Source organism: Pseudophryne corroboree (assembly GCF_028390025.1).
Source record: "Pseudophryne corroboree isolate aPseCor3 chromosome 3 unlocalized genomic scaffold, aPseCor3.hap2 SUPER_3_unloc_48, whole genome shotgun sequence".
NCBI lineage: Eukaryota > Metazoa > Chordata > Amphibia > Anura > Myobatrachidae > Pseudophryne > Pseudophryne corroboree.
The window spans coordinates 262,766-290,397 of NW_026967539.1; the positions used below are offsets into that span (position 1 = coordinate 262,766).

At 52.6% G+C, this 27,632-nt stretch overlaps 1 protein-coding gene across 1 annotated transcript in view; it reads left to right on the forward strand.

The window, feature by feature from the left end:
• Positions 1-15,218, forward strand: part of KCNK18 (potassium two pore domain channel subfamily K member 18) — a 50,572-nt gene extending 35,354 nt beyond the window's left edge. The window contains exons 2-3 of the mRNA XM_063949919.1: positions 1,851-1,976; positions 14,410-15,218. Of these exons, the coding sequence (XP_063805989.1) occupies positions 1,851-1,976; positions 14,410-15,218 (935 nt within the window). The remainder of the gene's footprint in view (positions 1-1,850; positions 1,977-14,409) is intronic.
• The last annotated feature ends 12,414 nt before the right edge of the window (positions 15,219-27,632 follow it).

Consider the following 27,632-nt stretch of genomic DNA (forward strand, 5'->3'; position numbering starts at 1 on the left):
ACCCCACAGCACAGATATCCACTAACACAGACACACACCCCACAGCGCAGATATCCACTACCACAGACACACCCCACAGCACAGATATCCACTAACACACACCCCACACCACAGATATAAACTACCACAGACACACACCCCACAGCACAGATATCCACTAACACAGACACACACCCCACAGCGCAGATATCCACTACCATAGACACACCCCACAGCACAGATATCCACTAACACAGACACACACCCCATAGCGCAGATATCCGCAAACACAGACACCCCACAGCACAGATATCCACTAACACAGACACCCCCCCCCCCACAGCGCAGATATCCACTAACACAGACACACACCCCACAGCGCAGAAATCCACTACCACAGACACAAACTCCACAGCGCAGAAATCCACTACCACAGACACAAACTCCACAGCGCTGAAATCCACTACCACAGACACACCCCACAGCGCAGATATCCACTAACACAGACATACACCCCACAGCGCAGATATCCACTAACACAGACACACACCCCACAGCACAGATATACACTACCACAGACACACCCTACAGCACAGATATCCACTAACACAGACACACACCCCACAGCACAGATATCCACTAACACAGACACACCCCACAGCACAGATATCCACTAACACAGACACACACCCCACAGCGCAGATATCCACTAAAACAGACACACACCCCACAGCACAGATATCCACTAACACAGACACACCCCACAGCACAGATATCCACTAACACAGACACACACCCCACAGCGCAGATATCCACTAACACAGACACACCCCACAGCACAGATATCCACTAACACAGACACACACCCCACAGCGCAGATATCCACTAACACAGACACACCCCACAGCACAGATATCCACTAACACAGACACACACCACACAGCGCAGATATCCACTAACACAGACACACACCCCACAGCGCAGATATCCACTAACACAGACACACACCCCACAGCACAGATATTCACTAACACAGACACACACCCCACAGCACAGTTATCTGCTAACACAGACACACACCCCACAACACAGATATCCACTAACACAGACACACACCCCACAGCGCAGATATCCACTAACACAGACACACACCCCACAGCGCAGATATCCACTAACACAGACACACACCCCACAGCACAGATATTCACTAACACAGACACACACCCCACAGCACAGATATCCACTAACACAGACACACACCCCACAGCGCAGATATCCAATACCACACACACCCCACAGCACAGATATCCACTAACACAGACACACACCCCACAGCACAGATATCCACTAACACTGACACACCCCACAGCACAGATATCCACTAACACAGACACACACCCCACAGCACAGATATCCACTAACACAGACACACCCCACAGCACAGATATCCACTAACACAGACACACACCCCACAGCGCTGATATCCACTAACACAGACACACACCCCACAGCGCAGATATCCACTAACACAGACACACACCCCACAGCGCAGATATCCACTAACACAGACACACACCCCACAGCGCAGATATCCACTAACACAGACACACACCCCACAGCGCAGCCGCATATATCTACTTACAATTTTTACATCTAAGTTCTGAACTGACAACAGACCTGAGCTGGGACCCTGCTCCACCCGGAACCCCAAAGTATTTCTGAGCTAGGACTGGATTCTGCTGGGAACCCCTAATTTTCAACAAACAAACCGCACATCTGTAGTCTACACCCAAATTGTGCAACTGTTTAGATCGTCCACATTCTTCTGTTATGCTGTCCACTGTGTAACAATCCTCTCTCTCTCTCTTCAGATGCTGAAGGTTTCAAAAATGTTTCGCGGCAGCTGATTGTCCAGTACATGAAGACTGATAATCACGATGTTCAGTGGAATTTTCTCAGTTCCCTGTTTTTCTGTTGTACAGTATTCACTACAGTCGGTAAGCAAGGCTCAACAGCCCCCGTATACTCCTACACCCTAATAGACCCCATATACCCCTACACCCTAACAGCCCCGTATACTCCTATACCCTAACAGCCCCCGTATACTCCTACACCCTAACAGCCCCCGTATACTCCTACACCCTAACAGCCCCGTATACTCCTACACCCTAACAGCCCCCATATACTCCTACACCCTAACAGCCCCCGTATACTCCTACACCCTAACAGCCCCCGTATACTCCTACACCCTAACAGCCCCCATATACTCCTACACCCTAACAGCCCCCGTATACTCCTACACCCTAATAGACCCCATATACTCCTACACCCTAACAGCCCCCGTATACTCCTACACCCTACCAGCCCCCGTATACTCCTACACCCTAACAGCCCCCGTATACTCCTACACCCTAACAGCCCCCGTATACTCCTACACCCTAACAGCTCCCGTATATTACTCATACACCCTAACAGCCCCCATATACTCCTACACCCTAACAGCCCCCGTATACTCATACACCCTAACAGCCCCGTATACTCCTATACCCTAACAGCCCCCATATACTCCTACACCCTAACAGCCCCCGTATACTCCTACACCCTAACAGCCCCCGTATACTCCTACACCCTAATAGACCCCATATACTCCTACACCCTAACAGCCCCCGTATACTCCTACACCCTAACAGCCCCCGTATACTCCTACACCCTAACAGCCCCCGTATACTCCTACACCCTAACAGCCCCCGTATACTCCTACACCCTAACAGCTCCCGTATATTACTCATACACCCTAACAGCCCCCATATACTCCTACACCCTAACAGCCCCCGTATACTCATACACCCTAACAGCCCCCGTATACTCCTACACCCTAACAGCTCCCGTATATTACTCATACACCCTAACAGCCCCCATATACTCCTACACCCTAACAGCCCCCGTATACTCATACACCCTAATAGCCCCGTATACTCCTATACCCTAACAGCCCCCATATACTCCTACACCCTAACAGCCCCCGTATACTCCTACACCCTAACAGCCCCCGTATACTCCTACACCCTAACAGCCCCCGTATACTCCTACACCCTAACAGCCCCCGTATACTCCTACACCCTAACAGCTCCCGTATATTACTCATACACCCTAACAGCCCCCATATACTCCTACACCCTAACAGCCCCCGTATACTCATACACCCTAACAGCCCCGTATACTCCTATACCCTAACAGCCCCCATATACTCCTACACCCTAACAGCCCCCGTATACTCCTACACCCTAACAGCCCCCGTATACTCCTACACCCTAATAGACCCCATATACTCCTACACCCTAACAGCCCCCGTATACTCCTACACCCTAACAGCCCCCGTATACTCCTACACCCTAACAGCCCCCGTATACTCCTACACCCTAACAGCCCCCGTATACTCCTACACCCTAACAGCTCCCGTATATTACTCATACACCCTAACAGCCCCCATATACTCCTACACCCTAACAGCCCCCGTATACTCATACACCCTAACAGCCCCGTATACTCCTATACCCTAACAGCCCCCATATACTCCTACACCCTAACAGCCCCCGTATACTCCTACACCCTAACAGCCCCCGTATACTCCTACACCCTAATAGACCCCATATACTCCTACACCCTAACAGCCCCCGTATACTCCTACACCCTAACAGCCCCCGTATACTCCTACACCCTAACAGCCCCCGTATACTCCTACACCCTAACAGCCCCCATATACTCCTACACCCTAACAGACCCCATATACTCCTACACCCTAACAGACTCCATATACTCCTACACCCTAATAGACCCCATATACCCCTACACCCTAACAGCCCCCGTATACTCCTACACCCTAATAGACCCCATATACTCCTACACCCTAACAGCCCCCGTATACTCCTACACCCTAACAGCCCCCGTATACTCCTACACCCTAACAGCCCCCGTATACTCCTACACCCTAACAGCCCCCGTATACTCCTACACCCTAACAGCCCCCATATACTCCTACACCCTAACAGACCCCATATACTCCTACACCCTAACAGACCCCATATACTCCTACACCCTAATAGACCCCATATACCCCTCTACCCTAACAGCCCCCGTATACTCCTACACCCTAATAGACCCCATATATACCCCTACACCCTAACAGACCCCATATACTCCTACACCCTAACAGACCCCATATACCCCTACACCCTAACAGACCCCATATACCCCTACACCGTAACAGCCCCCGTATACTCCTACACCCTAACAGACCCCATATACCCCTACACCCTAACAGACCCCATATACCCCTACACCCTAACAGCCCCCGTATACTCCTACACCCTAACAGCCCCCATATACTCCTACACCCTAACAGACCCCATATACCCCTACACCCTAACAGCCCCCGTATACTCCTACACCCTAACAGCCCCCGTATACTCCTACACCCTAACAGACCCCATATACCCCTACACCCTAACAGCCCCCGTATACTCCTACACCCTAACAGCCCCCGTATACTCCTACACCCTAACAGACCCCATATACCCCTCCACCCTAACAGCCCCCGTATACTCCTACACCCTAACAGCCCCCATATACTCCTACACCCTAACAGACCCCATATACCCCTACACCCTAACAGCCCCCGTATACTCCTACACACTAACAGACCCCATATACCCCTACACCCTAACAGCCCCCGTATACTCCTACACCCTAACAGCCCCCGTATACTCCTACACCCTAACAGCTCCCGTATATTACTCATACACCCTAACAGCCCCCATATACTCCTACACCCTAACAGCCCCCGTATACTCATACACCCTAACAGCCCCGTATACTCCTATACCCTAACAGCCCCCATATACTCCTACACCCTAATAGCCCCCGTATACTCCTACACCCTAACAGCCCCCGTATACTCCTACACCCTAACAGCCCCCATATACTCCTACACCCTAACAGCCCCCGTATACTCCTACACCCTAACAGACCCCATATACCCCTACACCCTAACAGCCCCCGTATACTCCTACACCCTAACAGCCCCCATATACTCCTACACCCTAACAGCCCCCATATACTCCTACACCCTAACAGACCCCATATACCCCTACACCCTAACAGCCCCCGTATACTCCTACACCCTAACAGACCCCATATACCCCTACACCCTAACAGCCCCCGTATACTCCTACACCCTAACAGCCCCCGTATACTCCTACACCCTAACAGCTCCCGTATATTACTCATACACCCTAACAGCCCCCATATACTCCAACACCCTAACAGCCCCCGTACACTCATACACCCTAACAGCCCTGTATACTCCTATACCCTAACAGCCCCCATATACTCCTACACCCTAACAGCCCCCGTATACTCCTACACCCTAACAGCCCCCATATACTCCTACACCCTAACAGCCCCCATATACTCCTACACCCTAACAGCCCCCGTATACTCCTACACCCTAACAGCCCCCATATACTCCTACACCCTAACAGCCCCCATATACCCCTACACCCTAACAGCCCCCGTATACTCCTACACCCTAACAGCCCCCATATACTCCTACACCCTTAAGGATCAACAGCCCCCGTATACTCATACACCATAACAGCCCCCGTATACTCCTACACCATAACAGCCCCCGTATACTCCTACACACTAACAGACCCCATATACTCCTACACCCTAACAGACCCCATATACCCCTACACCCTAACAGCCCCCGTATACTCATACACCCTAACAGCCCCCATATACTCCTACACCCTAAAGGCTCAACAGCCCCTGTATACTCCTACACCCTAACAGACCCCATATACTACTACACCCTAACAGCCTTCATATACTCCTACACCCTAACAGCCCCCATATACTCCTACACCCTAACAGACCCCATATACTCCTACACCCTAACAGCCCCCGTAAACTCCTACACCCTAACAGCCCCCGTATACTCCTACACCCTAACAGACCCCATATACCCCTACACCCTAACAGCCCCCATATACTCCTACACCCTAACAGCCCCCATATACTCCTACACCCTAACAGACCCTGTATACTCCTACACCCTAACAGCCCCCGTAAACTCCTACACCCTAACAGACCCCATATACTCCTACACCCTTACAGCCCCCGTATACTCCTACACCCTAACAGCCCCCAAATACTCCTACACCCTAAAGGCTCAACAGCCCCCGTATACTCCTACACCCTAACAGACCTCATATACTCCTACACCCTAATAGCCCCGTATACTCCTACACCCTAACAGCCCCCATATACTCCTACACCCTTACAGCCCCCGTATACTCCTACACCCTAAAGGCTCAACAGCCCCCGTATACTCCTACACCCTAACAGTCCCCATATACTCCTACACCCTAATAGCCCCGTATACTCCTACACCCTAACAGCCCCCATATACTCCTACACCCTAACATCCCCCATATACTCCTACTCCCTAACAGCCCCCGTATACTCCTACACCCTAACAGCCCCCGTATACTACTACACCCTAACAGCCCCCGTATACTCCTACACCCTAACAGCCCCCGTAAATTCCTACACCCTAACAGCCCCCGTATACTCCTACACTCTAACAGCCCGCGTATACTCCTACACCCTAACAGCCCCCGTATACTCCTACACCCTAACAGCCCCCGTATACTCCTACACCCTAACAGCCCCCGTATACTCCTACACCCTAACAGCCACCGTATCCTCCTACACCCTAACAGCCCCCGTATACTCCTACACCCTAACAGCCCCCATATACTCCTACACCCTAAAGGCTCAACAGCCCCCATATACTCATACACCCTAAAAGCTCAGCAGACCCCATATACTCATACACCCTAAAGGCTCAACAGCCCCCTATACTCATACACCCTAACAGCCCCCATATACTCCTACACCCTAAAGGCTCAACAGCCCCCATATACTCATACACCCTAAAGGCTCAACAGCCCCCATATACTCCTACACCCTAAAGGCTCAACAGCCCCCGTATACTCCTACACCCTAACAGACCCCATATACTACTACACCCTAACAGCCTTCATATACTCCTACACCCTAACAGCCCCCATATACTCCTACACCCTAACAGACCCCATATACTCCTACACCCTAACAGCCCCCGTAAACTCCTACACCCTAACAGCCCCCGTATACTCCTATACCCTAACAGACCCCATATACCCCTACACCCTAACAGCCCCCATATACTCCTACACCCTAACAGCCCCCATATACTCCTACACCCTAACAGACCCCGTATACTCCTACACCCTAACAGCCCCCGTAAACTCCTACACCCTAACAGACCCCATATACTCCTACACCCTTACAGCCCCCGTATACTCCTACACCCTAACAGCCCCCCAATACTCCTACACCCTAAAGGCTCAACAGCCCCCGTATACTCCTACACCCTAACAGACCCCATATACTCCTACACCCTAATAGCCCCGTATACTCCTACACCCTAACAGCCCCCATATACTCCTACACCCTAAAGGCTCAACAGCCCCCGTATACTCCTACACCCTAACAGACCCCATATACTCCTACACCCTAACAGCCCTCGTATACTCCTACACCCTAACAGCCCCCATATACTCCTAAACCCTAACATCCCGCATATACTCCTACTCCCTAACAGCCCCCGTATACTCCTGCACCCTAACAGCCCCCGTATACTACTACACCCTAACAGCCCCCGTATACTCCTACACCCTAACAGCCCCCGTAAATTCCTACACCCTAACAGCCCCCGTATACTCCTACACTCTAACAGCCCGCATATACTCCTACACCCTAACAGCCCCCGTATACTCCTACACCCTAACAGCCCCCGTATACTCCTACACCCTAACAGCCCCCGTATACTCCTACACCCTAACAGCCACCGTATCCTCCTACACCCTAACAGCCCCCGTATACTCCTACACCCTAAAGGCTCAACAGCCCCCATATGCTCATACACCCTAAAAGCTCAGCAGACCCCATATACTCATACACCCTAAAGGCTCAACAGCCCCCTATACTCATACACCCTAACAGCCCCCATATACTCCTACACCCTAAAGGCTCAACAGCCCCCATATACTCATACACCCTAAAGGCTCAACAGCCGCCATATACTCATACACCCTAAAGGCTCAACAGCCCCCTATACTCATACACCCTAACAGCCCCCATATACTCCTACACCCTAAAGGCTCAACAGCCCCCATATACTCCTACACCCTAAAGGCTCAACAGCCCCCATATACTCATACACCCTAAAGGATCAACAGCCCCCATATACTCCTACACCCTAAAGGCTCAACAGCCCCCATATACTCATACACCCTAAAGGATCAACAGCCCACATATACTCCTACATCCTAAAGGCTCAACAGACCCCACATACTCCTACACCCTAACAGCCCCCATATACTCTTACACCCTAAAGGCTCAACAGCCCCCATATACTCCTACACCCTAAAGGCTCAACAGCCCCTATATACTCCTACACCCTAAAGGCTCAACAGCCCCCATATACTCCTACACCCTAAAGGCTCAACAGCCCCCATATACTCATACACCCTAAAGGATCAAAAGCCCCCATATACTCCTACACCCTAAAGGCTCAACAGCCCCCATATACTCATACACCCTAAAGGATCAACAGCCCCCATATACTCATACACCCTAAAGGATCAACAGCCCACATATACTCCTACATCCTAAAGGCTCAACAGACCCCACATACTCCTACACCCTAACAGCCCCCATATACTCTTACACCCTAAAGGCTCAACAGCCCCCATATACTCCTACACCCTAAAGGCTCAACAGCCCCTATATACTCCTACACCCTAAAGGCTCAACAGCCCCCATATACTCCTACACCCTAAAGGCTCAACAGCCCCCATATACTCATACACCCTAAAGGATCAAAAGCCCCCATATACTCCTACACCCTAAAGGCTCAACAGCCCCCATATACTCATACACCCTAAAGGATCAACAGCCCCCATATACTCCTACACCCTAAAGGCTCAACAGCCCCCATATACTCCTACACCCTAACAGCCCCCATATACTCCTACACCCTAAAGGCTTAACAGCCCCCATATACTCATACACCCTAAAGGCTCAACAGCCGCCATATACTCATACACCCTAAAGGCTCAACAGCCCCCTATACTCATACACCCTAACAGCCCACATATACTCCTACACCCTAAAGGCTCAACAGCCCCCATATACTCCTACACCCTAAAGGCTCAACAGCCCCCATATACTCCTACACCCTAAAGGCTCAACAGACCCCATATACTCCTACACCCTAACAGCCCCCATATACTCCTACACCCTAAAGGCTCAACAGCCCCCATATACTCCTACACCCTAACAGTCCCCATTTACTCATACACCCTAAAGGATCAACAGCCCACATATACTCCTACACCCTAAAGGCTCAACAGCCCCCATATACTCCTATACCCTAAAGGCTCAAATGCCCCCATATACTCCTACACCCTAACAGTCCCCATATACTCATACACCCTAAAGGATCAACAGCCCCCATATACTCATACACCCTAAAGGCTCAACAGCCCCCATATACTCCTACACCCTAAAGGCTCAACAGCCCCCATATACTCCTACACCCTAACAGTCCCCATATACTCATACACCCTAAAGGATCAACAGCCCCCATATACTCATACACCCTAATGGATCAACAGCCCCCATATACTCATACACCCTAAAGCAGCGGTGGCCAACCCGCGTCTCTCGAGCCGCATGCGGCTCTTTCATCCTCTTCATGCGGTTTGATCCACTCCTGGCCACCGCTGCCCGACACTCACAGCCCGGCACAGACTGGTCTCCAGCGGTGGCGTCTATCTTCAATTGCCCGCCGGCCCGTGAGCCAATCAGAGCCCACTGACCGGCAGCTAAGGCTCCTGATTGGCTGCCGGACCGCGAGCCCTGATTGGCTAACGGGCCGGCACCAAATTGAAGATAGACAGTGACATCGCCACTGGAGATTGAGGGGTAGGAGGGGTGCACGCTGCGCTATCCTTCCCCTCACAGCAGCAGCTGATCAGCGTGGTGAGCAGCGCTTTTTTTTTTTGGGGGGGGGGAGGGGGAAGCACTGTGGGGGCATGTGAATCAGCACTGGGGGCATATCTGGCACTGTGGGAGGATGTGTATCTGCACTGGGGGCATATCCAGCACTGATGGAATATCTGGCACTGTGGGGGCATGTGTGTCTGCACTGGGGGCATATCCGGCACTGTGGGGGCATGTGTATCTGGCACTGGGGGCATATGTGGCACTGTGGGGGCATGTGTATCAGCACTGGGGGCATATCTGGTACTGTGGGGGCATGTGTGTCTGCACTGGGGGCATATCCGGCACTGTGGGGGCATGTGTATCTGGCACTGGGGGCATATGTGGCACTGTGGGGGCATGTGTATCTGGCACTGGGGGCATATCTGGCATTGTGGGGGCATGTGTATCTGGCACTGGGGGCATATGTGGCACTGTGAGGGCATGTGTATCAGCACTGGGGGGCATATCTGGCACTGTGGGGGCATGTGTTTCTGCACTGGGGGCATATCCGGCACTGTGGGGACATGTGTATCTGGCACTAGGGGCATATGTGGCACTGTGGGGGCATGTGTATCAGCACTGGGGGCATATCTGGCACTGTGGGGGCATGTGTATCTGCACTGGGGGCATATCTGGCACTGTGGGGGCATGTGTATCTGGCACTGGGGATATATCTGGCACTGTGGGGGCATGTGTATCAGCACTGGGGGCATATGTGGCACTGTGGGGGCAGGTATATCTGCACTGGGGGCATATCTGGCACTGTGGGGGCATGTGTATCTGCACTGGGGGCATATCTGGCACTGTGGGGGCATACATGTATTTGGCACTGTGGGGGCATATCTGGCACTCTGTGGGGGCATGTGTATCAGCACTGGGGGCATATCTGACACTGTGGGGGCATGTGTGTCTGCACTGGGGGCATATGTGGCACCGTGGGGGCAGTTGTATCTGCACTGGGGGCATATCTGGCACTGTGGGGACATGTGTATCTGGCACTGTGAGGACATGTGTATCTGGCACTGTGGGGGCATATATGTATCTGGCACATTGGGGGCACCCATTTTTTGGCATTTTTATATGTATGTGGCACTGTACAACATGAATAAACAGGGTTATGACACAAGGTCACACTCCTACAAACATCATACTGAAAGGTGTGCGCACAAAAATGGGGCATGGCTTTGTGACAACTAGGCCACGCCCCCATTTAGGCGCGCGCATGACAGTGGCTCTTGCCCTTGCCTATGGATCATTTCTGGCTCTTTGCCTCTGACTGGTTGGCCACCCCTGCCCTAACGGGTCAACAGCCCCCAGCAGTCAGTGGGGTGCTCATACAGCTCTGCTGTATCAGTCCAGGGGTGCTCTGCTGTATCAGTCCAGGGGTGCTCTGTCAGCTGTATCAGTCCAGGGGTGCTCTGTCAGCTCTGCTGTATCAGTCCAGGGGTGCCCTGTCAGCTCTGCTGTATCAGTCCAGGGGTGCTCTGTCAGCTCTGCTGTATCAGTCCAGGGGTGCCCTGTCAGCTCTGCTGTATCAGTCCAGGGGTGCTCTGTCAGCTCTGCTGTATCAGTCCAGGGGTGCTCTGCTGTATCAGTCCAGGGGTGCTCTGTCAGCTCTGCTGTATCAGTCCAGGGGTGCCCTGTCAGCTCTGCTGTATCAGTCCAGGGGTGCTCTGTCAGCTCTGCTGTATCAGTCCAGGGGTGCCCTGTCAGCTCTGCTGTATCAGTCCAGGGGTGCTCTGTCAGCTCTGCTGTATCAGTCCAGGGGTGCCCTGTCAGCTCTGCTGTATCAGTCCAGGGGTGCCCTGTCAGCTCTGCTGTATCAGTCCAGGGGTGCCCTGTCAGCTCTGCTGTATCAGTCCAGGGGTGCTCTGTCAGCTCTGCTGTATCAGTCCAGGGGTGCTCTGTCAGCTCTGCTGTATCAGTCCAGGGGTGCTCTGTCAGCTCTGCTGTATCAGTCCAGGGGTGCTCTGTCTGCTGTATCAGTCCAGGGGTGCTCTGTCAGCTCTGCTGTATCAGTCCAGGGGTGCCCTGTCAGCTCTGCTGTATCAGTCCAGGGGTGCCCTGTCAGCTCTGCTGTATCAGTCCAGGGGTGCCCTGTCAGCTCTGCTGTATCAGTCCAGGGGTGCTCTGTCAGCTCTGCTGTATCAGTCCAGGGGTGCTCTGTCAGCTCTGCTGTATCAGTCCAGGGGTGCTCTGTCAGCTCTGCTGTATCAGTCCAGGGGTGCTCTGTCAGCTCTGCTGTATCAGTCCAGGGGTGCCCTGTCAGCTCTGCTGTATCAGTCCAGGAGTGCTCTGTCAGCTCTGCTGTATCAGTCCAGGGGTGCTCTGTCAGCTCTGCTGTATCAGTCCAGGGGTGCTCTGTCAGCTCTGCTGTATCAGTCCAGGGGTGCTCTGTCTGCTCTGCTGTATCACTCCAGGGGTGCTCTGTCAGCTCTGCTGTATCATTGCAGGGGTGCTCTGTCAGCTCTGCTGTATCAGTCCAGGGGTGCTCTGTCAGCTATACTGTATCACTCCAGGGGTGCTCTGTCAGCTCTGCTGTATCAGTCCAGGGGTGCTCTGTCAGCTCTGCTGTATCAGTCCAGGGGTGGTCTGTCTGCTGTATCAGTCCAGGGGTGCTCTGTCTGCTGTATCAGTCCAGGGGTGCTCTGTCAGCTATACTGTATCACTCCAGGGGTGCTCTGTCAGCTCTGCTGTATCAGTCCAGGGGTGCCCTGTCAGCTCTGCTGTATCAGTCCAGGGGTGCTCTGTCAGCTCTGCTGTATCAGTCCAGGGGTGCCCTGTCAGCTATACTGTATCACTCCAGGGGTGCTCTGTCAGCTCTGCTGTATCAGTCCAGGGGTGCCCTGTCAGCTCTGCTGTATCAGTCCAGGGGAGCTCTGTCAGCTCTGCTGTATCAGTCCAGGGGTGCTCTGTCAGCTCTGCTGTATCAGTCCAGGGGTGCTCTGTCAGCTCTGCTGTATCAGTCCAGGGGTGCCCTGTCAGCTCTGCTGTATCAGTCCAGGGGTGCTCTGTCTGCTGTATCAGTCCAGGGGTGCTCTGTCAGCATAGGTGGCGCTGTGCAGGTGCAGAGCATATGCGGCACTGTGCAGGTGCAGAGCATAGGTGACACTGTGCAGGTGCAGAGCATAGGCGGCACTGTGCAGGTGCAGAGCATAGGTGGCACTGTGCATGTGCAGCGCATAGGCGGCACTGTGCAGGTATGGTGCATAGGTGGTACTGTGCAGGCGCAGAGCATAGGTGGCAGTGTGCAGGTACAGAACACAGGCGGCACTGTGCAGGTGCAGAGCATAGGTGGCACTGTGCAGGTGCAGAGCATTGGTGACACTGTGCAGGTGCAAAGCATAGGCGGCACTGTGCAGGTGCAGAGCATAGGTGACACTGTGCAGGTGCAGAGCATAGGCGGCACTGTGCAGGTGCAGAGCATAGGTGGCACTGTGCATGTGCAGAGCATAGGTGGCACTGTGCAGGTGCAGAGCATAGGTGGCACTGTGCATGTGCAGAGCATAGGTGACACTGTGCAGGTGCAGAGCATAGGTGGCACTGTGCAGGTACAGAACACAGGCGGCACTGTGCAGGTGCAGAGCATAGGTGGCACTGTGCATGTGCAGAGCATAGGTGACACTGTGCATGTGCAGAGCATAGGTGGCACTGTGCATGTGCAGAGCATAGGTGGCACTGTGCAGGTACAGAACACAGGCGGCACTGTGCAGGTGCAGAGCATAGATGGCACTGTGCATGTGCAGAGCATAGGTGGCACTGTGCATGTGCAGAGCATAGGTGGCACTGTGCAGGTGCAGAGCATAGGTGGCACTGTGCATGTGCAGAGCATAGATGGCACTGTGCATGTGCAGAGCATAGGTGGCACTGTGCAGGTGCAGAGCATAGGTGACACTGTGCAGGTGCAGAGCATAGGTGGCACTGTGCATGTGCAGAGCATAGATGGCACTGTGCATGTGCAGAGCATAGGTGGCACTGTGCAGGTGCAGAGCATAGGTGACACTGTGCAGGTGCAGAGCATAGGTGGCACTGTGCATGTGCAGAGCATAGGTGGCACTGTGCAGGTGCAGAGCATAGGTGGCACTGTGCAGGTGCAGAGCATAGGTGGCACTGTGCAGGTGCAGAGCATAGGTGGCACTGTGCTAGTTTGGCGTTGGCGTTTCAGCGCACATTACAGGGGACTTCCTGTTGACCAGATGACACTCCCCCACAGTAGAAGTAATAATAGGACCTTTGGTTCCCATGTCTGACAATCTCTTCCTCTCTCCCCAGGTTACGGCCACCTGGTCCCCGTCACCGTGTTGGGGAAAGTTGCGTGTATGGTGTATGGTGCGATTGGCATTCCCCTCATGCTCCTGGTGCTGGCTGACCTAGGAGACATCCTCGCCGGCTGCATGTCCAATATGTATAAACGTGTCCGAGAATCCTGCTACAGATGTTCTGAGCGGAAGTCCACCGTGGCCAGCATGAAAGGTCGCTCAGAAAAGTCCAGTATGGAGTCCACTCTGGATAGTCGAGTGTCCGTCAAGGAGCCGCTGAACCTGATGGATGTGCTGATGAGCCAGGCGACGCTGAAGCGGAAATACCTGCAGATGCGGAACATCGAAATTTTTGAAGAAATTCTCGTAAGAGAGAACATAGTGCCCAGGAAATACCCGAATATGAAGTGCTACTCCTGCCCGGAGCTGGACAAGATGCCCTCTAGCCAGTCCGCTTTCTCAAACTTTGACAAACTTGGGGAAGAACTGGAGAAGCTGGATGTCCCGGTCATTGTCATCGTCCTGGTGGTGGTGGCCTACATCATGTTGGGGGCCCTCATCTTCCCGCGGTGGGAGGCCTGGAACACTTTGGATGCCTTTTACTTCTGCTTCGTCACCCTCACCACTATCGGGTTCGGTGATGTGGTTCCCGAACACCCAAACTATTTCCTGCTACTGTCGCTCTACATGGTGATTGGCATGGCCATAATGTGCATGGCCTTCAAGCTGATGCAGAACCGGCTGGTGTGTCTCTATAAGCTATGTATTGTCTGTGTCAGCGGGGGCAACGTCACAATGGCCCCCAGCAATGATCAGCGGTAACCGGAGTCTCTGCGCGGGTCAGGAGGTGACCAGGCCCTCACTGATTACCGGGACATGACTGGACCAGTGCACTGTCCGCTGCGTTTATCAATCAGAGAGACGCGTTTTACCTTATGTAGGGGCCCATTGATCATTGTATATTTGCCGCTGAATCCCCAAAAACACGTGGGTCTAAGATCTCCGATACCTGCTGCGATCCCTACATGCCCGCCTGTAGTCGCGTCCCCATGGTGTCTTTGGGGGGTTGCGATGTTGCCGGATTTGTTGGTAGATGGCGGTCGCTGCTGTAGTGATTTTTGCACTGCTGCACAGTGAACACAATTGCGCATGGGGGGTCATCCCGAGTTGATCGTTCGCTAGCTATTTTTAGCAGCCGTGCAAACGCTAGGCCGCCGTCCTCTGGGAGTGTATTTTAGTTTAGCAGAAGTACGAACAAAAGGATCGCAAAGCGGCTACAAAATAATTGTGTGCAGTTTCAGAGTAGCTCCAGACCTACTCCCAGCCTGCGATCACTTCAGACTGTTCAGTCCCTGTTTTGACGTCATACACCCGCCCAGCGTTCGCCCAGCTACGCCTGCGTTTTTCCTGGCACGCCTGCGTATTTCTGCTCACTCCCTGAAAACGGTCAGTTGACACCCAGAAACGCCCTCTTCCTGTCAATCACTCTGCTGCCACCAGTGCGACTGAAAAACTTTGCATCGGCCGTTGTGAAAGTACGTCGTGCGTGCGCATTGCGCCGCATACGGATGCGCAGAAGTGCCGATTTTTTGCATCATCGCTGCACAGCGAACATTTTTAGCTACCGATCAACTCGGAATGACCCCCATGATCTGTAAAAATGTGATCGGATCCCGGAAGGATGCAATCGCACTTTGATTGACAGCAATGGCCATCGTGAGGAAAGGGGGAGGGGGGGGAATTTGCGCAGCGTTGAAGGGGAGTGGTCCAACCAACACAGGCATGGCCGGACAATTTTCGTGGGGGGTGCGTGATGCCACATGCAGCCGCTCTGTTTAATAAAATGGCGGTGGATCGGCTGCATACACAGCCATGGCATCCGCAAATCCCAGTTAAGGCGGGGCTTGGCATGGTGTCTGGCCCTGCGCTGGGATCTACCAGAATCTGTCGCTGCTTCTACAACAGCAGGGAGCCATCCAGCGCAGGGAAAGTCCACACAGAATGCTTATTGTCGGCCAGCAAAGCGATCGCATCGCTGTGTCAGAAATTAGGGACGACCCCCTAAACTGTGCACGCAGGCGGAGAGCTACCATTTTTCTGGTCTCAGCGGCCGCATGTGATGTCACCTGGCCATCCAGAAAAAAATTGGCCACGCCTTCACTGTCCGAACCATGCCGCCGCAATGCCACGTTGCCCCCCGCCCCCCCCCCCCCCTCCGATGGCCACCTCTGTCAATCACAGCAATGGCACTGTGAGTGGGGGCTCATGTGCTGTGCAGGGCAGTGTAGTGGTCAGAATTGTGTCCCTTACTGAATGAGGGCCACAGTTTCGGAGGATTCCGCCTTATATGACTGCATGTGTGGTCAGTGGGGCCGCGCATGCGCAAAAGCCCAGTCAGCCGCCTGGATCCGTGGTCCCTGCAGGTGCATGATAATGCATTTACCCATACGCATCGCTTATTGCATGGAGATCCTGGGCACTAGTATCGCACCCAGATTGCATGGAATATGTGCGGAATGATAAATGAGCCCCTCAGATTTTTCTCCAGAATAAGTGCGCGCTACTTGTTAGCCGTCAGGTGATTCGCCTGTTTTAGTTGTAGCTGGAGAACATTATTTACAGAATTCCTCTGGGAAGTGTCGGTTTTACAGAAGTGGGGAATAAATTCTGCATGTGCCGTGCTACATACACTGACCTGCAGAACGCTGCAATACCTGGTGTATGAGGGCCACGTCTTTGTGTGGCCAGTAATCCTGCATGCAGAACATCCCTCAGAGCACCTACCTGGCGCAGATCTGATGCGTCTGTACATGCACCTACCATGCAGATCACCTCTCTGCCCCCTGCCAAACAGAGAACGTTCCAAGCTGCACCTGGAACTCGCACAGTTCCACCTTCTGCTGCCAGGGGTCTGTCCCAGGAGACCGCAGAATGCATGCAGTCCTTCACTGGGCAAATGACACTATCCTCACAAGCTTACACTCTAAATACGTATCAGAAGTCTGGGTACAGTATGGTTATATAACTTTACTATGATCACATTGTATTACCACAGGAAAACATGTTCCTGAAAGACTGGCCTAAGACGTGCCAAATATCATTCATTAGCTCAATGTCTTGTTCTGTGCCATATGGGAAGGTGGAGGTATACACTGTAGGGATAGACGTAGGGGAAGGTGGAGATGTATACTGTAGAGACAGACGTAGGGGAAGGTGGAGATGTATACTGTAGAGACAGACGTAGGGGAAGGTGGAGATGTATACCGTAGAGACAGACGTAGGGGAAGGTGGAGGTGAATACCGTAGAGACAGACGTAGGGGAAGGTGGAGGTGTATACTGTAGAGACAGACGTAGGGGAAGGTGGAGATGTATACTGTAGAGACAGACGTAGGGGAAGGTGGAGATGTATACTGTAGAGACAGACGTAGGGGAAGGTGGAGGTGTATACTGTAGAGACAGACGTAGGGGAAGGTGGAGGTGTATACTGTAGAGACAGACGTAGGGGAAGGTGGAGATGTATACTGTAGAGACAGACGTAGGGGAAGGTGGAGATGTATACTGTAGAGACAGACGTAGGGGAAGGTGGAGATGTATACTGTAGAGACAGACGTAGGGGAAGGTGGAGGTGTATACTGTAGAGACAGACGTAGGGGAAGGTGGAGATGTATACTGTAGAGACAGACGTAGGGGAAGGTGGAGATGTATACTGTAGAGACAGACGTAGGGGAAGGTGGAGATGTATACTGTAGAGACAGACGCAGGGGAAGGTGGAGATGTATACTGTAGAGACAGACGTAGGGGAAGGTGGAGGTGTATACTGTAGAGACAGACGTAGGGGAAGGTGGAGGTGTATACTGTAGAGACAGACGTAGGGGAAGGTGGAGATGTATACTGTAGAGACAGACGTAGGGGAAGGTGGAGGTGTATACCGTAGAGACAGACGTAGGGGAAGGTGAAGGTGTGCACTGTAGAGACAGACGTAGGGGAAGGTGGAGATGTATACTGTAGAGACAGACGTAGGGGAAGGTGGAGATGTATACTGTAGAGACAGACGTAGGGGAAGGTGGAGATGTATACTGTAGAGACAGACGTAGGGGAAGGTGGAGGTGTATACTGTAGAGACAGACGTAGGGGAAGGTGGAGATGTATACTGTAGAGACAGACGTAGGGGAAGGTGGAGGTGTATACTGTAGAGACAGACGTAGGGGAAGGTGGAGGTGTATACTGTAGAGACAGACGTAGGGGAAGGTGGAGGTGTATACTGTAGAGACAGACGTAGGGGAAGGTGGAGGTGTATACTGTAGAGACAGACGTAGGGGAAGGTGGAGGTTTATACCGTAGAGACAGACGTAGGGGAAGGTGGAGGTATACACTGTAGAGACAGACGTAGGGGAAGGTGGAGATGTATACTGTAGAGACAGACGTAGGGGAAGGTGGAGATGTATACTGTAGAGACAGACGTAGGGGAAGGTGGAGGTGTATACCGTAGAGACAGACGTAGGGGGAAGGTGGAGGTGTATACTGTAGAGACAGACGTAGGGGGAAGGTGGAGGTGTATACTGTAGAGACAGATGTAGGGGAAGGTGGAGGTGTATACTGTAGAGACAGACGTAGGGGAAGGTGGAGGTGTGTACCGTAGAGACAGACGCAGGGGAAGGTGGATGTGTGTACCGTAGAGACAGACGTAGGGGAAGGTGGAGGTGTACACAGTAGAGACAGACGTAGGGGAAGGTAGAGGTGTACACAGTAGAGACAGACGTAGGGGAAGGTAGAGGTGTATACTGTAGAGACAGACGTTGGGGAAGGTGGAGGTGTATACCGTAGAGACAGACGTAGGGGAAGGTGGAGGTGTATACCGTAGAGACAGACGTAGGGGAAGGTGGAGGTGTGCACTGTAGAGACAGACGTAGGGGAAGGTGGAGGTGTATACTGTAGAGACAGACGTAGGGGAAGGTGGAGATGTATACTATAGAGACAGACGTAGGGGAAGGTGGAGATGTATACTGTAGAGACAGACGTAGGGGAAGGTGGAGGTGTATACTGTAGAGACAGACGTAGGGGAAGGTGGAGGTGTATACTGTAGAGACAGACGTAGGGGAAGGTGGAGATGTATACTGTAGAGACAGACGTAGGGGAAGGTGGAGATGTATACTGTAGAGACAGATGTAGGGGAAGGTGGAGGTGTGTACTGTAGAGACAGACGTAGGGGAAGGTGGAGGTGTATACTGTAGAGACAGACGTAGGGGAAGGTGGAGGTGTATACTGTAGAGACAGACGTAGGGGAAGGTGGAGGTGTATACTGTAGAGACAGACGTAGGGGAAGGTGGAGGTGTATACTGTAGAGACAGACGTAGAAGAAGGTGGAGGTGTATACCGTAGAGACAGACGTAGGGGAAGGTGGAGGTGTGTACTGTAGAGACAGACGCAGGGGAAGGTGGAGGTGTATACTGTAGAGACAGACGTAGGGGAAGGTGGAGATGTATACTGTAGAGACAGACGTAGGGGAAGGTGGAGGTGTATACTGTAGAGACAGACGTAGGGGAAGGTGGAGGTGTGTACCGTAGAGACAGACGTAGAAGAAGGTGGAGGTGTATACCGTAGAGACAGACGTAGGGGAAGGTGGAGGTGTATACCGTAGAGAAAGACGTAGGGGAAGGTGGAGGTGTATACTGTAGAGACAGACGTAGGGGAAGGTGGAGGTGTATACTGTAGAGACAGACGTAGGGGAAGGTGGAGGAGTATACTGTAGAGACAGACGTAGGGGAAGGTGGAGGTGTATACTGTAGAGACAGACGTAGGGGAAGGTGGAGGAGTATACTGTAGAGACAGACGTAGGGGAAGGTGGAGGTGTATACTGTAGAGACAGACGTAGGGGAAGGTGGAGGAGTATACTGTAGAGACAGACGTAGGGGAAGGTGGAGGTGTATACTGTAGAGACAGACGTAGGGGAAGGTGGAGGTGTATACTGTAGAGACAGACGTAGGGGAAGGTGGAGGAGTATACTGTAGAGACAGACGTAGGGGAAGGTGGAGGTGTATACTGTAGAGACAGACGTAGGGGAAGGTGGAGGAGTATACTGTAGAGACAGATGTAGGGGAAGGTGGAGGTGTATACTGTAGAGACAGACGTAGGGGAAGGTGGAGGAGTATACTGTAGAGACAGACGTAGGGGAAGGTGGAGGTGTATACCGTAGAGACAGACGTAGGGGAAGGTGGAGGTGTATACCGTAGAGACAGACGTAGGGGAAGGTGGAGGTGTATAATGTAGAGACAGACGTAGGGGAAGGTGGGGGTGTATACAGTAGAGACAGACGTAGGGGAAGGTGGAGGTGTATACCATAGAGACAGACGTAGGGGAAGGTGGAGGTGTATACTGTAGAGACAGTTGTAGGGAAAGGTGGAGGTGTATACCGTAGAGACAGACGTAGAAGAAGGTGGAGGTGTATACCGTAGAGACAGACGTAGGGGAAGGTGGAGGTGTGCACTGTAGAGACAGACGCAGGGGAAGATGGAGGTGTATACTGTAGAGACAGACGCAGGGGAAGGTGGAGGTGTATACTGTAGAGACTGACGTAGGGGAAGGTGGAGATGTATACTGTAGAGACAGACGTAGGGGAAGGTGGAGGTGTATACTGTAGAGACAGACGTAGGGGAAGGTGGAGGTGTGTACCGTAGAGACAGACGTAGAAGAAGGTGGAGGTGTATACCGTAGAGACAGACGTAGGGGAAGGTGGAGGTGTATACCGTAGAGACAGACGTAGGGGAAGGTGGAGGTGTATACTGTAGAGACAGACGTAGGGGAAGGTGGAGGTGTGTACTGTAGAGACAGACGTAGGGGAAGGTGGAGGTGTATACTGTAGAGACAGACGTAGGGGAAGGTGGAGGTGTATACTGTAGAGACAGACGTAGGGGAAGGTGGAGGTGTGTACTGTAGAGACAGACGTAGGGGAAGGTGGAGGTGTATACTGTAGAGACAGACGTAGGGGAAGGTGGAGGTGTATACTGTAGAGACAGACGTAGGGGAAGGTGGAGGTGTATACTGTAGAGACAGACGTAGGGGAAGGTGGAGGTGTATACCGTAGAGACAGACGTAGGGGAAGGTGGAGGTGTATACCGTAGAGACAAACGTAGGGGAAGGTGGAGGTGTATAGTATATGTATACTGTAGAGACAGACGTAGGGGAAGGTGGTGGTGTATAATGTAGAGACAGACGTAGGGGAAGGTGGAGGTGTATACTGTAGAGAGAGACGTAGGGGAAGGTGGAGGTGTATACCGTAGAGACAGACGTAGGGGGAAGGTGGAGGTGTATACTGTAGAGACAGACGTAGGGGGAAGGTGGAGGTGTATACTGTAGAGACAGACGTAGGGGGAAGGTGGAGGTGTATACTGTAGAGACAGATTTAGGGGAAGGTGGAGGTGTATACTGTAGAGACAGACGTAGGGGAAGGTGGAGGTGTGTACCGTAGAGACAGACGCAGGGGAAGGTGGATGTGTGTACCGTAGAGACAGACGTAGGGGAAGGTGGAGGTGTATACCGTAGAGGCAGGGGAAGGTGGAGGTGTATACTGTAGAGACAGACGTAGGGGGAAGGTGGAGGTGTATACCGTAGAGACAGACGTAGGGGAAGGTGGAGGTGTATACCGTAGAGACAGACGTAGGGGAAGGTGGAGGTGTATACCGCAGAGACAGACGTAGGGGAAGGTGGAGGTGTATACCGTAGAGGCAGGGGAAGGTGGAGGTGTATACCGTAGAGATAGACGTAGGGGAAGGTGAAGGTGTATACCGTAGAGACAGACGTAGGGGAAGGTAGAGGTGTATACTGTAGAGACAGACTTAGGGGAAGGTGGAGGTGTATACTGTAGAGACAGACGTAGGGGAAGGTGGAGGTGTATACCGTAGAGACAGACGTAGGGGAAGGTGGAGGTGTATACCGTAGAGACAGACGTAGGGGAAGGTGGAGGTGTATACCGTAGAGACAGACGTAGGGGAAGGTGGAGGTGTATACTGTAGAGACAGACGTAGGGGAAGGTGGAGGTGTGTACCGTAGAGACAGACGTAGAAGAAGGTGGAGGTGTATACCGTAGAGACAGACGTAGGGGAAGGTGGAGGTGTGTACCGTAGAGACAGACGTAGAAGAAGGTGGAGGTGTATACCGTAGAGACAGACGTAGGGGAAGGTGGAGGTGTATACCGTAGAGACAGACGTAGGGGAAGGTGGAGGTGTATACTGTAGAGACAGACGTAGGGGAAGGTGGAGGTGTGTACTGTAGAGACAGACGTAGGGGAAGGTGGAGGTGTATACTGTAGAGACAGACGTAGGGGAAGGTGGAGGTGTATACTGTAGAGACAGACGTAGGGGAAGGTGGAGGTGTGTACTGTAGAGACAGACGTAGGGGAAGGTGGAGGTGTATAGTATATGTATACTGTAGAGACAGACGTAGGGGAAGGTGGTGGTGTATAATGTAGAGACAGACGTAGGGGAAGGTGGAGGTGTATACTGTAGAGAGAGACGTAGGGGAAGGTGGAGGTGTATACTGTAGAGACAGACGTAGGGGAAGGTGGAGGTGTATACTGTAGAGACAGACGTAGGGGAAGGTGGAGGTGTGTACTGTAGAGACAGACGTAGGGGAAGGTGGAGGTGTATAGTATATGTATACTGTAGAGACAGACGTAGGGGAAGGTGGAGGTGTATACTGTAGAGACAGACGTAGGGGAAGGTGGAGGTGTATACTGTAGAGACAGACGTAGGGGAAGGTGGAGGTGTATACCGTAGAGACAGACGTAGGGGAAGGTGGAGGTGTATACCGTAGAGACAGACGTAGGGGAAGGTGGAGGTGTATACCGTAGAGACAAACGTAGGGGAAGGTGGAGGTGTATAGTATATGTATACTGTAGAGACAGACGTAGGGGAAGGTGGTGGTGTATAATGTAGAGACAGACGTAGGGGAAGGTGGAGGTGTATACTGTAGAGAGAGACGTAGGGGAAGGTGGAGGTGTATACCGTAGAGACAGACGTAGGGGGAAGGTGGAGGTGTATACTGTAGAGACAGACGTAGGGGGAAGGTGGAGGTGTATACTGTAGAGACAGACGTAGGGGGAAGGTGGAGGTGTATACTGTAGAGACAGATTTAGGGGAAGGTGGAGGTGTATACTGTAGAGACAGACGTAGGGGAAGGTGGAGGTGTGTACCGTAGAGACAGACGCAGGGGAAGGTGGATGTGTGTACCGTAGAGACAGACGTAGGGGAAGGTGGAGGTGTATACCGTAGAGGCAGGGGAAGGTGGAGGTGTATACTGTAGAGACAGACGTAGGGGGAAGGTGGAGGTGTATACCGTAGAGACAGACGTAGGGGAAGGTGGAGGTGTATACCGTAGAGACAGACGTAGGGGAAGGTAGAGGTGTATACTGTAGAGACAGACTTAGGGGAAGGTGGAGGTGTATACTGTAGAGACAGACGTAGGGGAAGGTGGAGGTGTATACCGTAGAGACAGACGTAGGGGAAGGTGGAGGTGTATACCGTAGAGACAGACGTAGGGGAAGGTGGAGGTGTATACCGTAGAGACAGACGTAGGGGAAGGTGGAGGTGTATACTGTAGAGACAGACGTAGGGGAAGGTGGAGGTGTGTACCGTAGAGACAGACGTAGAAGAAGGTGGAGGTGTATACCGTAGAGACAGACGTAGGGGAAGGTGGAGGTGTATACCGTAGAGACAAACGTAGGGGAAGGTGGAGGTGTATAGTATATGTATACTGTAGAGACAGACGTAGGGGAAGGTGGTGGTGTATAATGTAGAGACAGACGTAGGGGAAGGTGGAGGTGTATACTGTAGAGAGAGACGTAGGGGAAGGTGGAGGTGTATACCGCAGAGACAGACGTAGGGGAAGGTGGAGGTGTATACCGTAGAGGCAGGGGAAGGTGGAGGTGTATACCGTAGAGATAGACGTAGGGGAAGGTGAAGGTGTATACCGTAGAGACAGACGTAGGGGAAGGTAGAGGTGTATACTGTAGAGACAGACTTAGGGGAAGGTGGAGGTGTATACTGTAGAGACAGACGTAGGGGAAGGTGGAGGTGTATACCGTAGAGACAGACGTAGGGGAAGGTGGAGGTGTATACCGTAGAGACAGACGTAGGGGAAGGTGGAGGTGTATACCGTAGAGACAGACGTAGGGGAAGGTGGAGGTGTATACTGTAGAGACAGACGTAGGGGAAGGTGGAGGTGTGTACTGTAGAGACAGACGTAGGGGAAGGTGGAGGTGTATAATGTAGAGACAGACGTAGGGGAAGGTGGGGGTGTATACAGTAGAGACAGACGTAGGGGAAGGTGGAGGTGTATACCATAGAGACAGACGTAGGGGAAGGTGGAGGTGTATACTGTAGAGACAGTTGTAGGGAAAGGTGGAGGTGTATACCGTAGAGACAGACGTAGAAGAAGGTGGAGGTGTATACCGTAGAGACAGACGTAGGGGAAGGTGGAGGTGTGCACTGTAGAGACAGACGCAGGGGAAGATGGAGGTGTATACTGTAGAGACAGACGCAGGGGAAGGTGGAGGTGTATACTGTAGAGACTGACGTAGGGGAAGGTGGAGATGTATACTGTAGAGACAGACGTAGGGGAAGGTGGAGGTGTATACTGTAGAGACAGACGTAGGGGAAGGTGGAGGTGTGTACCGTAGAGACAGACGTAGAAGAAGGTGGAGGTGTATACCGTAGAGACAGACGTAGGGGAAGGTGGAGGTGTATACCGTAGAGACAGACGTAGGGGAAGGTGGAGGTGTATACTGTAGAGACAGACGTAGGGGAAGGTGGAGGTGTGTACTGTAGAGACAGACGTAGGGGAAGGTGGAGGTGTATACTGTAGAGACAGACGTAGGGGAAGGTGGAGGTGTGTACTGTAGAGACAGACGTAGGGGAAGGTGGAGGTGTATACTGTAGAGACAGACGTAGGGGAAGGTGGAGGTGTATACTGTAGAGACAGACGTAGGGGAAGGTGGAGGTGTATACTGTAGAGACAGACGTAGGGGAAGGTGGAGGTGTATACCGTAGAGACAGACGTAGGGGAAGGTGGAGGTGTATACCGTAGAGACAAACGTAGGGGAAGGTGGAGGTGTATAGTATATGTATACTGTAGAGACAGACGTAGGGGAAGGTGGTGGTGTATAATGTAGAGACAGACGTAGGGGAAGGTGGAGGTGTATACTGTAGAGAGAGACGTAGGGGAAGGTGGAGGTGTATACCGTAGAGACAGACGTAGGGGGAAGGTGGAGGTGTATACTGTAGAGACAGACGTAGGGGGAAGGTGGAGGTGTATACTGTAGAGACAGACGTAGGGGGAAGGTGGAGGTGTATACTGTAGAGACAGATTTAGGGGAAGGTGGAGGTGTATACTGTAGAGACAGACGTAGGGGAAGGTGGAGGTGTGTACCGTAGAGACAGACGCAGGGGAAGGTGGATGTGTGTACCGTAGAGACAGACGTAGGGGAAGGTGGAGGTGTATACCGTAGAGGCAGGGGAAGGTGGAGGTGTATACTGTAGAGACAGACGTAGGGGGAAGGTGGAGGTGTATACCGTAGAGACAGACGTAGGGGAAGGTGGAGGTGTATACCGTAGAGACAGACGTAGGGGAAGGTGGAGGTGTATACCGCAGAGACAGACGTAGGGGAAGGTGGAGGTGTATACCGTAGAGGCAGGGGAAGGTGGAGGTGTATACCGTAGAGATAGACGTAGGGGAAGGTGAAGGTGTATACCGTAGAGACAGACGTAGGGGAAGGTAGAGGTGTATACTGTAGAGACAGACTTAGGGGAAGGTGGAGGTGTATACTGTAGAGACAGACGTAGGGGAAGGTGGAGGTGTATACCGTAGAGACAGACGTAGGGGAAGGTGGAGGTGTATACCGTAGAGACAGACGTAGGGGAAGGTGGAGGTGTATACTGTAGAGACAGACGTAGGGGAAGGTGGAGGTGTGTACCGTAGAGAAAGACGTAGGGGAAGGTGGAGGTGTATACTGTAGAGACAGACGTAGGGGAAGGTGGTGGTGTATAATGTAGAGACAGACGTAGGGGAAGGTGGAGGTGTATACTGTAGAGAGAGACGTAGGGGAAGGTGGAGGTGTAAACCGTAGAGACAGACGTAGGGGGAAGGTGGAGGTGTATACTGTAGAGACAGACGTAGGGGGAAGGTGGAGGTGTATACTGTAGAGACAGACGTAGGGGGAAGGTGGAGGTGTATACTGTAGAGACAGATGTAGGGGAAGGTGGAGGTGTATACTGTAGAAACAGACGTAGGGGAAGGTGGAGGTGTGTACCGTAGAGACAGACGCAGGGGAAGGTGGATGTGTGTACCGTAGAGACAGACGTAGGGGAAGGTGGAGGTGTATACCGTAGAGGCAGGGGAAGGTGGAGGTGTATACTATAGAGACAGACGTAGGGGGAAGGTGGAGGTGTATACCGTAGAGACAGACGCAGGGGAAGGTGGATGTGTGTACCGTAGAGACAGACGTAGGGGAAGGTGGAGGTGTATACCGTAGAGGCAGGGGAAGGTGGAGGTGTATACTATAGAGACAGACGTAGGGGGAAGGTGGAGGTGTATACCGTAGAGACAGACGTAGGGGAAGGTGGAGGTGTATACTGTAGAGACAGACGTAGGGGAAGGTGGAGGAGTATACTGTAGAGACAGACGTAGGGGAAGGTGGAGGTGTATACTGTAGAGACAGACGTAGGGGAAGGTGGAGGAGTATACTGTAGAGACAGACGTAGGGGAAGGTGGAGGTGTATACTGTAGAGACAGACGTAGGGGAAGGTGGAGGAGTATACTGTAGAGACAGACGTAGGGGAAGGTGGAGGTGTATACTGTAGAGACAGACGTAGGGGAAGGTGGAGGTGTATACTGTAGAGACAGACGTAGGGGAAGGTGGAGGAGTATACTGTAGAGACAGACGTAGGGGAAGGTGGAGGTGTATACTGTAGAGACAGACGTAGGGGAAGGTGGAGGTGTATACTGTAGAGACAGACGTAGGGGAAGGTGGAGGTGTATACCGTAGAGACAGACGTAGGGGAAGGTGGAGGTGTATACCGTAGAGACAGACGTAGGGGAAGGTGGAGGTGTATAATGTAGAGACAGACGTAGGGGAAGGTGGGGGTGTATACAGTAGAGACAGACGTAGGGGAAGGTGGAGGTGTATACCATAGAGACAGACGTAGGGGAAGGTGGAGGTGTATACTGTAGAGACAGTTGTAGGG